General features: G+C 42.9%; 1 protein-coding gene across 1 annotated transcript in view; it reads right to left on the reverse strand.

The window, feature by feature from the left end:
- The window catches only part of MAN1C1 (mannosidase alpha class 1C member 1), a 151,026-nt gene that overhangs the window by 19,058 nt on the left and 115,586 nt on the right, over positions 1-16,382 (reverse strand). Inside the window, exons 4-5 of the mRNA XM_048500196.1 lie at positions 14,190-14,270; positions 7,513-7,607 (exon numbers count right to left, since the gene is read on the reverse strand). Coding sequence (XP_048356153.1) covers positions 7,513-7,607; positions 14,190-14,270 — 176 coding nt within the window. The remainder of the gene's footprint in view (positions 1-7,512; positions 7,608-14,189; positions 14,271-16,382) is intronic.

A 16,382-nucleotide genomic window follows, 5' to 3' on the forward strand; every position in this document is an offset into this window, starting at 1 on the left:
CTGCAAGTGCATACCAGGCTTCTTCTATAAATCAAGTTTTTAGAATGTTTTGGGAGCCCTGAGGTTTTCAGAAAGCTCCTCAGAAGACTGACAAAAAACAGCACGTTACCCTGCTGAACAGCTGACTTCCAACTGCCATTTGTCACCTCCACCCCCCACTATTCTTTGAGGAGGGCTGAATGTGCTCCTAGGCAGGAACAGCAGTGCTTGCGATGAACTTCACATACCCTAAGAATGGAGCTCCCTGCAGAACAAACAGTTCCAGTGCTAAATGTACAGCACTGTTGTCATGTGGAAATTACCTTTAAGAACTGCTGCCACCGTTCATAGTAAATACTAGTCCTATGGTACATTTATTCAGCTTTTACTTGGGCATCAGGGATGCTATTGCAGGGTATTCAGTTCCCTGCATATTCCAAATTGACTGGATGCTTTTAGGCATGGCCTAAATCAGACCAGACCATGGACAAGGACCAGCACAGATTGGGTGGACAACATTTATCTTTATGCAACAGTTGCATGAGGGCCAAGTGAAAATGGACATTTGTTTATCCCAAGATACTTTTTGCACTTGGGAAGCTGCTACTGGTATGGGACTGGGGGTGGGGGTGGAGCACGTTACATAGTATAACCTAGTATAGATTGATCACAGATGCTCTTTCCAGCTCTGTGCTCATCATAACTAATTCTGCTATCATGCAGACTTTCCATGGGCAGCAGCAACTTACAAACATCCAGTCCCACATGTCAAGTCAAATCAATCTTTATTGCGGTCACAGACTAGCACAAGGTAAATAAAATAAAGGATATAACATATTGCAGGGTAAAACATCTTAAAACAGTAGATATGTATCTAAAAGGAATAAAAGCAAAACCTACTGGTAAAAGGAAGCCAGGGGCACAAGAAATATGGGAATATAAAGGAAGCAAAATAAAACCAGAAATACTAAAGGAGAATAAAAACTTTAAAACTACAAAAGGAGGCTAGACCTAATAAACAATTAAATTGGTAGTTTGAAGGCTACAGCTATCAAATTGAATCATTGAGCCTACTTTATTGCACAGATCATCCTGCAGCCTACTTCAAGTGCTGCTATACAGAACTTTGTTTGCCACAGTGTTTGTTGTCAGAATTGGTATCTGTGAGCAGCATGGAAATATGAAATTGTCCAGCATAGCCTGGGAATTTATACAGCAGAGGTGAAATAAAATGACTGTGTATATTTTTATAATATCGACAGTGGAGAAGCATATGTTCTATTGTTTCTATGTGCCCAGATCCACAGGGACATTTTCTCTCATAAAGAGTCTTCCTCTATCGGCCTTCCAGTACAGCTTGAAGGGAGGGTCTGGCACCGAGCCAGAGTAAAAGCTTTCCACTGTTTAGATACTTCAAGATTAGTTAGGTATGCCATAGGAGAGACAGAGTGCATATTAGATTCACTAGCCATAAAGGATGGAGACTTGGCTAAGTCCGATTGGCGCTCTATATCTGCCACATAATGTTTAACTGCTTCTTTGGTTTGTTCATAGCCTATGCTGAATAGGAGTTGAGGAGAAGGATCCAAAGTTCGGAATTTGGTTACCACTGCCAGCTTCCACGTAGACTGAAAGTCATCATGCACAGACAAAGGGGCAAGGTCAAGTAGGAGAAAAAAAATAACCAGAGCCAGTCATTAAGTACAGTCACCCATACTCTAGCTTCAATTCTCATGAGGCCTGTTTCTAATCACAAGGTAGCATTAGAAACACATCTGGAACCTGTCCTTAAGAATGTAGGTGGGACCAAATTTAGATGGCACAAAACTGGTAAAGGGGCCTAACTGGACACCATATAAAAGTTGTGCAACTGAACTGGCATCAAACAATTTAAGAGTTGCAGGAATATATTGACCACCTTTTATCTTAAGGAATTTGAGGATGGCAAGTGAACTCCTCTGTGGATTCCCAGCAACGTAGTCCCCACGAGCCTTCATTTTATCAGAGGAGTGGAGAACAATCCCAAAACTTTAAAACAAGGGACCGGTTCAATCTTATCACCATCAATGGTCTGTGAGTGATATTTGGACATTTTGGTAAATGCCATAATTATGGTTTTCTGCTAATTAAGTTCTAATTTGTCCTCCTTACAGTATAATGGTAGCGCTTTCAGTGCTCTTTTAAGGCTTTGGGTGGGTGGTGGGTGGGTGGTGAAAACTCATGTTATAAAGATGGCCCACCACATCATTAATATATAGGTTAAATAAAAGTGGGGCCAATATATATAACTCCAAAATGTGTACACAGAGACCTGGCAGGTGCTGGAGACAGTCAGTGTGGTGAAGTGGTTAGAATACTAGATAAAGGTCTGAAAGACTTGTGTTTGAATCTTCACTCTGCCACAGAAGCTAACTAAAGGACCTTGGGCAAATTACATAGCCTCAGCCCGACCTACATCAGTTGTGAGGATAAATTATGTAATGATGGGAGGATAAATGATGCAAATTCCTTTGGGGTCCCCACTGGGGAGGAACATGGGGTATAAATGAAGCAAATAAAGAAATTATAGTTGTATCTGAAACAACTTAAAACTCCTCTCCCTTCTTTTCTGGATTTGTTCTTTCTTCCTTAGGCATCAGGAACCTGTCAAGCTACAGCCTACTCCGGGAAAAGCACCAAATCAGGTTTAAGGTTTTAGTAATAATGTTCAAAGCTATAAACAGCCCTTCCTATCTGCGAGACCACCTCTGCCCATATTCCCCAAAGAGCATTACGCTCAGCAAACAACTTGCTGGCAATCCTGGCCAGAAAACTGTCCAGGTGTCCTTGACCACAGCCAGGAGCTTTTTGGCTCTAGTGCCGGCCTAGTGGACTGCCCTGTCGAGCGAGACAAGGGCCTGTGGGATTTATCACAGTTCTGCAGGGTCTGTAAGACTGAGTACTTCTGCCAGGCCTACTGTTGAAGGCAGCAATGGTTTAATCCAACTTGGCTGGCCTTCCTTCCCTCCCCCTCTTGTTTACTATTACCAGTTACTGTCCAATGTGAGTACAGGGTGGTATTGTAATTCTAGTTGCTCCTCCTTATGGATTCGTATTATTGTAAGATGCCAGATTTTATTGTCATGATGCTTTTATTGAAACTGATAATATTGCTGTTAGCTGCTCTGAGCCTGTTCCAGTAGGGGAGAATGTGTTAGAAGTCTAATACATAATAATAGTAATAATAAGAGTTTGCACACCAGGGGCCAAAATGTCCATTGGTTTTGCTTCCTGATTTGCTGCTTCTGTCTCCCAACGCAACATTCTTGATTACGGCCTCTTAAAACCATCTCAGCCTCTCCAGCTTCTGTGCAGCGACCTATATCTTTAGGGCTTGATCTGAAAATAGCGTCCACAGCTGCGAGCTTGGGAGAAGATCAGCGGTTTTCATTTCAGGAGAGATGTGGGCCTGATTTTGAGATCTCTTGATTAGCATGATTGCGAGTGGCAATTGCTGCTAAATGCACTGCTTGAAAGAAAGAAAGAAAGAAAACCAGGGCAGAGGAATATTGCTCCAGCTGGGGTGAGACTGTAGATGTCGCTAAAGTGCCTATACACCGGCTTGTAAACTAAGATTGCTGGTAAATTAAAAAAAAAAAGAACCCACTAATGCCCTTTTGCTAAAGAAGTGTCAACTCTTCTCAGAGAAATGTGGAGAGGGAGAAGAAAGCAGGAAGATGACATTTTCAGCTGCAGAATTATACCGCCATAGAACCAATCTACTTTCCAAAAGGATTATGAGGTTAGACAAATAGGTCTTTCAGTGGCTATTAGCCTTGATAGCTAAATGGAAATTCCAGGCTCCGAGGCAGCGAATCTCAGAATACCAGTTGCTGGTGGGTAATATGGCGTGCAAGTGGGAGATATCAGTGCTTTCACAGCCAGCCCGTGGGTTTCCCAGTGGCATCTGTGAATGCTGAATGTTCTCATGGACTTTCTCACCCGCGTTGCTTCACTGCTGCCTTGAAGACAAGTTTAAGGATTGTTTGTTTGGCTGAGCTAACGCTGTTCACTCTCAGTAAAATCACAGGCACACGTTCCTGAGAGTAAGCCCCACCAAACACAGCAGAGCGTACTTCAGAGTAAGACTGCATAGGATTGCATTGTTAGGTCTGCTGTAGGCAGCAAGGGGTTTTTATGACATTATGCTTAAAACGAGACTTTAAATTCTCCCTGCCTTGAAAACAGAATCTATGCCTTCACTTTCCTCCTGGTCTTAAACTACTAATTGTGTAAAAGGACCTATAAATGAAGTGACCAGTAAATTCAATCCCAAACCACAGATTTGGGGCTCACCATTTCTTTCTTCTTTTTTAATATTTAGGATGTCGGTTGCCTAGCAATCCTCTCTCTACATCACTGCAGCTAAAGGAAGATTAATAAGATCAAGCTAAAAGAAAATCGCTGGGTCATAAATCCTAGCTCGATTTACCTTGAATAATAGGTTCTAGTCATAGGTTTAAAGTTGTAGAAAACTGAAAAAGGAATTAAAAGATTGAGGTTTTCTTACTCTTTTACCTTCTGGGTAGGCAGCAGCTAATTTCCTTTCTTTCTCCATTTTCCTCCCCAATCACCCCTTACCTGCCAAATGATTTCTTTCTCCCCTACGATGATGTGTCCATTTAGGATCATTTTATTCTTGCAGAAACCCCCATACCTTCTAATCGGGGCCTATTGTGTTTTGGTGTTGAAAATATTTCAAGAACCCTCCAAATATTTCCATCTGTTATTTGTTAGCCAAGATTGCCAGTGAGATTCTGGATTATTTCTGAGCTCAACCTCTGCTTTTGCAAAAGGTATGGCCAACTGGTAGTAATGGGATGAGAGGACAGCATGATGTAGTAGTCAAGGAGTGGATTAAGGTCTGGGAGATCCAGGTGCTAAATTTCACTCTGCCATGAAGCTCACCAGATGACTTTGGCAATTGCTTTCTCAATCTAATCTACTTCTCAAGTTTGTTGCATGGAACCAGGTATGCTGCTGAGCTCCTTGGAGGAAAGGTGAAATAAAAAAATGCACTAGAAGGAAAGTAAGATTTGGCTTGATTTTAAAACGTAATCCATTAGCATTAAGGGTACTATTGTCATAAACTTTACTATTTAATGCCTTTTGAAGGATGAGACCAATGGGGCAAATGCACAAAACACATGATGTTCATATACTGAGTCAGACCATTGGCCCCTCTTGCCCTCTGTGTGTCAACTCTCTTCAAGGTCTCCAGCAGAAAAAGATCTTTCCCAGCACACCTAGGCCCTTTCCTCACCGCAACGGTGCGGGGGTGCTTCGGCATAAACAATGCCGACGCACCCCCCTGGGACCGTTCGTATGAATGGTCCTGGGAGGGTGGCAGGCGGCGGCGCAGCCGTCGCACAGACTGCGCCGTCGCTGAACGCTTAACTCATCTCCTAGCTTCCAGCTTGTCACAGAGGCCAGGGGACACGCCCCTGCAGGCTGGAGCGACAGCTCTGGAGTCGCAGGCCAGGGAGGCGTGTCCCCTGGCCTCTGCGACGTGCCAGAAGCCAGGAGGCGAGGTAAGCATTCAGGGACAGTGCGGGGGAAATGGCGCCATCCAGCTGCTGCCATTCGAACGGTAGCGGTTGGAAGACGCTGCTTCCGAAAAACCTTGCTCAGGGAGTGAGGTTCGGAAGTAGCGTCTTTGCACCGCTCAGGGGTTGCAAGGCTGGCACTGCTGCGATGCGGCGGCGGCGGCGGCCATGCGAACCCCTACCCAGGGATGCTGTTTTTAGCGTCCCTGGGGCGCTCTTTACCACCCATGCGGAAAGGGCCCTGGAATGCTTTAACTGAGAGGTGCAGGGCTTGAATCAAAAACCTTCCCCAGGAAAATCAGGTGCTCTGCCTCTGAAATATGGGACCTTCAGAAGTGACCAAAAAAGAGAATTCTAAAATATGCAAGATGGGTTTGCATGGCTAGAAACATGCAAACTTTTTTTCCTCCTTGTCTTTCATGTAGAAATTTAGTCCTCCAATCATAAGGGCTAGCAACGAACAAGCAAGTTGCAATTCTCAGGCTTGGTGAAGTTATACATCCGTCTAATACAGGGGTCTGCAGCCTGCAGCTCTCCAGATGTTCATGGACTACAATTGGCCATGCTGGCAGGGGCTGATGGGAATTGTAATCCATGAACATCTGGAGAACTGCAGGTTGCAGCTTGCAAGGCTGTGGTTTGAAAGAGAGATGTGACAAAGGACAGGTTGTGACAAACAGATGTGACAAAGAACATTGACTTGCTGTTCGTGGGATGGGGGAAGAGGAAGAAGCTCCCAAGAAGCTGTTGCTCTTCTGGACAGAGCTTGTGCTCTGACTGCACTTTCCTTTGCTAACAGAATCCAAGATGAATTATTTCAAGAGCCTGTGGATCAGAAAAAGGGCACCTGGAAGGGAGGGGCAGCTGCAACCCCTCCCTGTCTAGAAGACACGAACTCAAGATAATTGTCTGTCACACTGATAACTTTCCCTCTGTTTCAAGAGGAAACATTATCTGTGTTCTAGTCGGGCATGATGGATCAAGTAAGCCCTTTCCAGGAATTCAGTCTCCAGCTAAAGAAGGCAGGCTGGCTGAAGGGGGGATGTAGCTTTTCAGCTAGGGGGCAGGTGGAAAGTGAGACCTATTTCACTGAAACTGCAGGTGTGCAATGAAACCTTTTTGGGCCTGTAACAGCCACTACTGACTGCTGTAGCTGGAGAATCCTCATCCAACTCTAATCTTGCTGTGAGCTTCCTCACAAAATGATTCTCACAGCAGGCCCACTTTGTCAATGAAAACAAAGGAAAGGCTGCCATTTTTTTTACAATGTCCTTGTTTTCTCTGGTGGGGACTGTTTAATGGGGCCAATTATTTTATTGCTAAAAAGAAGGATGGGACTGATTCAAGAAGCAGTACACAAGGGTGGAGGGGTGTGTGTGGAAATGGAAGGTGCTACATCTTATATGCCGAAGATCTCAGGTTCAATCCCAGGCAACTTCACTCTAACGTAGCAAGCGATAAGAAAAACCTCTCCTGAGACCCTGAAGAACCTCTGCCAGTCACAGTGGGCAAGACTGACCTTGGCAGACAAATTTTTGATTTAGTGAGCAGGGCAACTTTTGGGCAGATCAAGTTCCACCTGAGAAAAAATTAATGGGCTATGATTTTTAAAAAGATGGCTAAGCAAGGAGGCATGTCTGAAGTGCATACAATCAAGGACTTGAACTAGTAAATGCTTTGGTTCAGTTTGGGTTCAGACGCAGCTAAAACTGATCCAGTTCAGTTTCACAGAGTCTGGCTGTGCTACTGTATTTGTCTAAATACAAGATTGCTCGGAATACACCACAGAGATGAAGGCCTTCGTGCCTTGCTCATGAATTTACCAGAGACACCTGATGGGAAACAGGATGCCAGGCTACATGGACCCTTAGTCTGATCTGGCAGGGCAATCCTTATATTCTGAGTGCTGAATTTGTTGAACATAACAGAGTAGCGATATGTGCCTTGCCTGCCCAGGTTTATGACTCCTCGTGGGATACCCGTCGGCGTGTTAAAAGCTGGCAAAAGCTTCTCTCCAAGTTCTAGAGCTTTACTCTTGAAGACCTGTTTGGAGAAAAAGTGGAAAGATGGGGAGAGAAAGCTTTTAAGAAAAGAGTTGTTTGGAAATGTAAACTACATCGGATTTCTAAATATATATCTTTAGCTGTAGGGCCCCTAAAAGGTACTTTACAGTTAACCACTTTTCAATCCATGCACATTTTTTATTTTTTCTGCACCTGCACCACGTGAGCACCAATTGGCTGCATCCCACATATCTTTTTCACTAGCTCAGGTGATTGTCCCCTGTAGAAGGAGCCCTCCCCTGAGGCAAGATGTTCAGAAAAGTAATTTGCATCAGGGAAAGGTCTGTGTGCCAGAGGAAAGGGAGTTTGCCACTGGAAATATCTGTGGTATCCACCATGTAGATTTCAGCATATTTTGGTAATACTAACAAACTCACTTTGAATACTGCAAAAACTAGTTTAAAAAGACTTTGATCACTCTCTACAGCTGCTTGGGGATCTTCCCTAGCCCCGCCTGGCTGAGATTTAAACAGCTCTGTGTAGACCTCACAGTCCCACCCCTCCCTTCTGATTGGCTTCCCAGGGGCCACTCTCCAACCCTGGCAACCTGTCTGCTACTTCCAGGCAGTTGCCCTGACAACAGCAGCCACCTTCCTGCTGAGCAGTGGGGTCAGCTGCTTACTTTGTGGTCTGGTATGTGCTTGCTGGCACCTGCAAGTCAGGCTCTAAATTTCCTGAACAGGAGTTCCCTTGAGGGGGCTGTCCCCCTCCCCCTTACATCCTATCTCCTTAGTTGTGGCTCCATGTGAGACCAGCATCTATGACAAATAAATTGGTCATAAATATAACTTTCCAACATGACTGCAATGTGGCACAATGTGGATTTTCTCATTTGTGTTTACCAAGTGTAAAAATTAATGCACAGAATAGGGAATGGGTCCAGTGTGTGGTTGGCACTATTAGATCTGGAACAAAACTGGGAGTCAAAGGTGAAACTAATACAGAAAAGGATGGGTTTACTTTTCAAGACAAGAAGTGCTGTGTTAGTTCGATGACCACAGTCCATGTCCAACATAGGGCGGATAACCACAGAGCAGCTGCCGCTCACCGGCAACTGGAGTGTGTTGGGGCAAGAAATCTTGTCCTGATGTGCTTCTCCCTGGCATGAACCAGGAGCAGAAGCATGTCAGGGCAAAAAAATCTTGTCCCAACATGCTTCCTCCTTGCGGCAAACTGAGAGAGGAAGTGCATCGACGTGCTTCCTCTTGCCCCGTCTGTGTTTCTTGCTTTCCCTGAGGAAACTGAGAGCATCTCTGGGTTGACTGTTGCGCCAGAGCAGGGCAAGGGCAGAGCAGAGCCAGCCATGGGTAATCAGCCATAGTTTGACAGAAGCATCATTGTTTCTAGCATGCCCTGACATCCAACTATGGTAAACTTGCATAACCCATTATGAGTAAAGATAGCAGGACTTTAAAAAAACCTCAAACATAAACACCCGGGGAAGCAAACCTCCTATTGTACCACCAGCCCAGGAAGTTGAGAGTTACCATCTCAAGAAAACTCAATTAACAAAACTTGGGAATGTTCTCACATGTCTTTATGCCAGTGGTAAAATGAGATTAGAGAAATGTGTAAAGAAGGACAGGTTTTTCAATGGCTTTTTGCTAAAGGGAGTAAATAAGGATTCTAACTGATATGCAGGGTGTGTGTGTGTGTGTGTGTGTGTGTGTGTGTGTGTGTGTGTGTGTGTGTGTGTGTGTGTTGTCTCAACAGCCAAACCTTGCAAAGTACTATGGATCAAAGCAAGGACTTCACTTGAAATAAGTTACAAACCCATCAATTGACTATAGCTTCCACTCTCCTCCACTCCCCCCACCTCCCCGCAATGTAAGTTCTTTTTACAGCCAAGCCCTGTGTTATCTGGGAAACTGGAAGATGAAGAGGATTACACAAAATGTTTCTCTGAATCTGGCACAAAAAAACGTGGCACATCCTCGTGCAGCGCTGCTCGTCTGCCTCCTAAGCTGCCAGAGTTGCTCCTTTAACCATTGGAGTAAAGACAGGCAGCTCGAGCCAGAGGTTTCAGCTTCAAATCCTGCTGCCTGATCTGAAGCCAACTGGGAGAAGCCGGATGATTATTTCCCCCCCCCCGCCCCCCACCCGCCCAAATACTCTTATACTATTGCCTTGACAAGACTCATCTTAATTCTGCCTAGGGAAGTGTATTGGGAGGGCAAAGTTCATCTTTTTGGCTGGAGAGAAGCAGGTGGTGATTGCAGGAAGAGACATTTGTACTTCCCTGGGGATGCCATACTTGAGAAGACAGGAGCTTAGGGGGACTGAATGTTTTAAGCACATTCCTAACAGTTACTGGGATCAACTGAAAATATATCTGCAGTATCTGCAGAAAATATATCTGCAGGGATAAAATTCCTGGCTCTTTAGCAACAGGGCAAAAGAAAGCAGCATGGGGTACCCTGACTTCAGAAGCTAAGCAGGGTTGGTACTCCAAGTAAGCAGGAAGCCCTTCAAGAAAAACTCAGAAGAGGAAGGCGACAGCAACCCACCTCTACTTCTCACTTGCCTTGAAAGCCCCTTGCTGAAGTTGCCACAAGTCAGTTGTGACTTGCCTGTACGTAATGTATGCACGGTCAACAGGGCTGAGATTGGGAACTCTCCCCTTTAACTATTTATTATGATAGTTAATCTCAAAATCTGGGAGTTAAAAATAACCTCTGTAAATGACTCCACCCCGATCCTACCACACACAGTTTCGACACATGCGGGTGCCAGGATATAGGCAAACCACTTCTGATTATTCCGAAGATGAATTGCTGGCAACAGTAATCTATGCTCGTGAAATTACTCATGATCAAAGAAGTCTGGTAAAGTTATTTAGGACACCGAGTACATGCTTTGTACTCCCAGCCTCTTCATTGCAGTTCATGGTGTCACCCAGGGCTCTGGAACAGCTATCTGCATATTTTCCCCAAAGGTCAGATTACAGCTCTGGGGCAAGGGGTGAGTGTTTGTATGTGTGACTTCGCAGGGGAAAGCATTAGCGCCCTGTTATTTGGCATTGGAGCCTGATCCAACCCCCCCTCCCCTCCCCATAGCTATTCACCTTTCAGAAAGGAGATAGCCAGCCTTGGATCTTCTACTTCAGTGTTCGCCCTAAGGGTGCCAGGATCTGCAGCCCACGAGACTTCCCACATGTTCAGTGGTTGTTGTGGAGCTAGAAACAGAGTTGCCAACTTCCTCTTGGGAGATTCCTGGAGATTTGGGAGGGATTCCTGGGGAGGCAGAATGAACTCAATACTAAAGCTGCCGTTTTTTCTGGGGGGAACTGATCTCTGTAGTCTGAAGTGGTAATTTTGGGAGACTTCCAGGCCCCAACTGGAGGCTGGCAACCCTAGCTAGAGGCAAAGGGAGTGTGGGAGAAAAATATCAGCTCTGTGCCTTTTTTTGATGCAGAGCTAAGAGAACCAGGAGAAGCAGAAACCCAGCAGACAAACTGCACTGCAGGCTGTGGACTGCCTCCTCGTGTGTAAACAAAGAAATGTGAGAAGAGCCCACTACGAGCCCACTGTGCAGAGAACAAGCTCAGTGCAAATGTTCCCTGTATAATGGGCCTTACTGTGGTACACATTTGAGTTTTGCTTGGAAGCATTAAGGATAGAATCTCTTGCAGTGAATGGTTCTGCTATTTACATTTTCCTTTGGTTCTGCTATTTACATTTTCCTTTACATATCAATGTACGTGAGTGTGCATATACCCATATACATGTTAAAAAACATTTCACATGCCTGATGCAGTAGGCTGTAGTCCATAAAAAAATGATGCCATAATAAATCTGTTGGTCTTTAAGATGCCACAAAGCCTTCCCCTATAGGTTTATATTGTTCAGCCAGACAACTCTACACATAGGACCAGACACAACCTGAGACAATAAACCCAAAATAACATGCCAAAACAGTGGCGAAAATAATAAACTAAACTACGTACAATTTGCTACCCTTCAACTGCACTCCAAAGCCTGCTGCCTCACCCTGTCTAACAAGATGGCCAGGCCAAAAGCAATATTCCAGCTATGGGAGGGGATTTTGTTTCCCCCAGTGGGCATTCTCAGGGCAATAATGAATGCACAACTGGTCTGCACAGAGTAGGATGGTGGTACTCTGCAGGTTATGCACTCACAATTGCCATCAATCAAACAAGACATATGTACAGGTTCAGAATCATCCTCCTATCCAGTTCCAGAATTCTACTAAGGAGGCTGTGAAGTCCTGTGATGTAAATAATAACAAAAATTATCCTATCCCTCAGTTGATATATGTAACCAAGATGCCTTTTTAACAAGCTGGTTTAATGATTCAAATTCTATTGACGCTTTAGAACCTATTGAAGCTAATCTGCTTTTCTCATTATGTTCCCTGATGCAAGTGAGCAAGATAACATGATAAAGCGATTTCAGCTTCTTCAGCAAAAATTAAACTGCATGGTACTCCTTCCCAATTCACAATTACCCATTTTTTTCCAGATAAAAGTACAGTTGACATATCTGCTTCCCCCTTATCAACTGATCACTAAATGTCAGGTCTTTTTTGGATATACAGCTTACCACAGATTTTCCCAATGTTCAAACCTTGTGTCTTGAAAATATTTTCTGTAAAATCATTCCCCACATACCTTCATCCCTGCCCTCCGGTTGCTTTCCCCCTTATCTCTTCAGTTGCATTTATTCCATCCACTACTGCTGAAAATGTATTATTCATAATGGTAGTAGTATGGTATCTGTGACACAGGAATATAACCCTCCCCTTCAGCCATTTTCTCATCTACCGTATATACTCATGTATAAGTCGAATTTTTCAGCACATTTTTAATGCTGAAAAAGCTCCCCTCGACTTATATGCGGGTCATTAAAATTTTTTGTGTGTATTTACTTTGCCGGCCAGCAGGGGGCGCAGTTTTTATGCCAGCGGCACCAAAATTTCAGGGTTCCCTCAGAAGACACTCCTGATGATACCAGCCAGGTTTGGTGAAGTTTGGGTCAGGGGATCCAAAGTTATTGACCCCCAAAGGGGATTCCCCATCCCCCATTGTTTACAATGGAAGCTAATAGTAGATGGGGCTACCCTTTTGAGGGTCCATAACTTTGGACCCTCTGAACCAAACTTCACCAAACCTGGCTGGTCTCATCAGGAGAGTCTCTTTATGATACCAGCCAGGTTTGGTGAAGTTTGGGTCAGGGGATCCAAAGTTATTGACCCCCAAAGGGGATGCCCCATCCCCCATTGTTTACAATGGAAGCTAATAGTAGATTTTCCAGTTCTGATAATATCCCTCTTAAAATCAAAGTTGGGTTACATTTGGACATACAGATGATGATGAGGAATCCAGTTTTGGAGGATTTTTATTCTTGTGTTTTAGCTTGGTTGCTGGTTGAGCTAAGGTTTTTGTACTTTTAAAGTTATTGTTGATACCATATTGTTCTTGTTGACCCTCTTTTCCACTTACAGAGCCAGTTTACTGTTTTTCTTTGAAATAAATATTCAAAAACATTTAACCTACTGATGCCTCAATTGATGTAATTTTATTGGCATCTATTTTTATTTTTGAAATTTACCAGCAGCTGCTGCATTTCCCACCCTCGACTTATACGCAAGTCAATAAGTTTTCCCAGTTTTTTGTGGTAAAATTAGGTGCCTCGACTTATATGCGGGTCGACTTATACGCGAGTATATACGGTACTTCCATTTCTGAAAGGAATTTTAAAATATTTTTTTCACTATCGAATTAGCGATGTAACGGAAGGCTAAAGGCATAATCCAGGTCAATTGTATCAGCTTTGTTAACTTTATCCCAAATGAGTGAAGACATGTTAAGGCAAAGATACAATGTGTCCCTTATGAGAGAATGAAATTGACAAAAGAAGAAAAGGGAAGACTGGCAAGGGAAGATTGGCAAGGAACTGCTGCAGGTAATTCTTACTACTGCAGTAGATCCTAAAGCCCCCTTCCCTGCTTTGGGAAGAATTGTGGTAGTTATTTGCCTCCAGGGTTACACAGGAGGGCACTGCCCTCCGCCTAGGATGGTGAAGGAGCCCTTGGAATGCAGAAAACTGGGGTCAAGGGGCCATGTCATGCTATATTACTGCTCGTGACAAAAAAGTTTTTCACTTTTTTGGCAATACGGCGAAGAACAGCCGCCACTAAAACCGACAGTTATTCTACTGCAGCGTTCAGTGTGACCCCTGAGGGGCCTATGAAAATTCCTCTTCCCTGCATCAAGAAATTAACAAGTTCTAAATGCAGGGCCAAGATCACAATGAATGGTATTTCACAGCAAGGGACCAATGTACCAAACTAAAAAGCTATCAAGGAGAAATTGTCCACGGGAGAAAATATCTATTCAAAATGATGAGCCAGGCTAGGTAATTATGCGAGACTTAATTAACAGCCATCATCAGCATTTCAATATTCATAAAAAAGTTAGTTTTCAGCTTGTTGAATTGGGAGTGGTAGATCATTTTGAAGGGTTTGGTTGGCAGGGCTCTTCAGGGAAATTGGCTGCCTTGCGCAGAAATACACCGCGTGTGAGAAATGTGCTAGAACAAACCTCTTCGCCGGTTAAGTAGAATGCAGCCAGCAACCCTCCGATGTATCGGATGTTCACTTCAAACAAGGAAGCTTCACCGTTCTGCAGAGAAAAATAAAATATTTGGTTCCAGACTGCGCATTAAATAGAAAGGTAAGAACGTGCCGCAGAAAAATGATGCAAAGGATTTTTTTCACACTCACAAAATTGTAACGCAGACCTGAAGGATACCAAGAATGCACGCCTGCTGCCAAAAACCAGAAGCCCCATTTTTCCTCCTGCTGGCTCTTCAAATAAAGTCTGCCAACCTTTCAGCATGTGATACTACACAGAGTTGAGAATGTCCTTGCTTCCAATCCTCTGCATTGGCTGTCTCCACCTTGCAGGGGTGGATGTGATCATTCATTGGAAAGGATACATACATCATGCATTGGGGAAGATCCCAGGAGAGAAGGAGATGGAGCTCCCTTATTTGAGGAAGTAGGCAGCATTCTCTGTATTGCCTAGTTTGGATTTGAGAATTGGTTCACTGAAGTCCATGTCATACTCTCTATAGTATGTACTATCGGTTCTGTATTTGTATTTTATGACTCTTACAATATTACTTCCTACTTTTATAATTCCATTTTCTGCATTGTCTGATATACTGTATCAGTGTTTCTAATTTGTAGTCCTAATTCTACTGCCTTGCTTATAGTATGCCTTGGCCTATTTGACTGCATTATTTCACACTGTGTAATCTCACTGAGATACTGGGTTATAAATGAAGTGAAATGAAGAAAAGGTAACAGCGGTGTAGAGGAAAATGAATCATTCATCATTTTTATAACCCCAACATATTTTGCATACAGCTTCATCCGGGGGGGGGGGGGATCTGATAAATGAGAAAATAACACAAAATAATAATATAAACATGTGATACGTGACAAAAACATTTTTTAAATTATATAGAAAAAATTATACATAGCACAATTCACAGAGCATGTCCAGAGTGCAGTATCTAACTAGATCTTAATATTGACAAAATTAAATAAACAACAATGTATACTATGTATTGTAAATTTACAAAGAAATTACTGTTTAAATTAATGTTAATTAGTACTGATCTTTCAAATTCTTTTTAGTAACATTCCCTTGTGTTCAGGAAGGCAAAAGTGAGCAGTTCCAGCTGGTTTCATGTCTTATCCACAGAAGCCTCTATTGAGAAATGTTCTCATTTAACCTCTTAGGGTGCAAAGTTTATAACCTCAGAATCTACTCAGCTTCTTTCCTCAACAGAATTCTATCATCCTGTCTATTTGATTTATATATGACCTGAAACAAGAAGTCCGTGAGTTTAAGCTTACAATCTAAGAAATGTTCCTCAAGAGGAGCACCAGCCCTGTTGTATGTTATGCTACCCTTATGTTCAGATGATATTGAATAGTGAGGACAAAATTTTCCCCAAGCCCCACCTCATTGTTGTATTTGTATTCAAAAATATTTGTCAGAAATTGTACTCAAGAAAAATTATTTCAAATTTAGCAGGCAGTCTTACTGGCAAATTATAGTCATGGAGTCTCCCCCGGCTCCAGAGATGGTAAGTTTATGTACGAGAGATTTTGAAGAAAAAAACTTATACTCTTCAGATAATCTGTTTCAGAAACATATCATAAAATGGTGGCATAAAGCCCTTCGAGTGGGACTTAAAGAGATTATATTAATGAAAAAAATAACAGCATAAGTTCTGAGGGGAGGAAATAATATAATCTCATAATAGATGTTCTTAAAAGGAATGGTATCTCTTTTCGATGGGAAGTCCCTGAGGTCATTTCTTTTATGTTTAGGGGAAGTAGAAAGACATTAGCAAATGTGCAAGGAGGTAAAGAATTTCTGTCAAAATACAAAAAAGATTTGAAGTAAGAAAGGAATTAGTGACTTTTGGACAAAAAGTTTTTTCCACCCTAAATTTGGCTTAAAATGGTATACATATCAGGATTTTATCATGGAATGTGAATGGATTAAATGAATCATGCAATTTACAAAAACAAAGAAATGTCATGTTGTTTGTTTATAAGAGACCCATATAAATAATGAGGGTAAAACAGAGAAAGAAGCACCAAGAGTAAATTAGACCCATTTCACTTTTGAAACTAGATTACACATTGTTTTCCTCAATAACTGCATTGAGTTTGAAAAATATTTTTTAAATTTTGATTCATCAGAATCAAGCAG

The sequence above is a fragment of the Sphaerodactylus townsendi genome, linkage group LG06 (assembly GCF_021028975.2).
Source record: "Sphaerodactylus townsendi isolate TG3544 linkage group LG06, MPM_Stown_v2.3, whole genome shotgun sequence".
Lineage (NCBI taxonomy): Eukaryota > Metazoa > Chordata > Lepidosauria > Squamata > Sphaerodactylidae > Sphaerodactylus > Sphaerodactylus townsendi.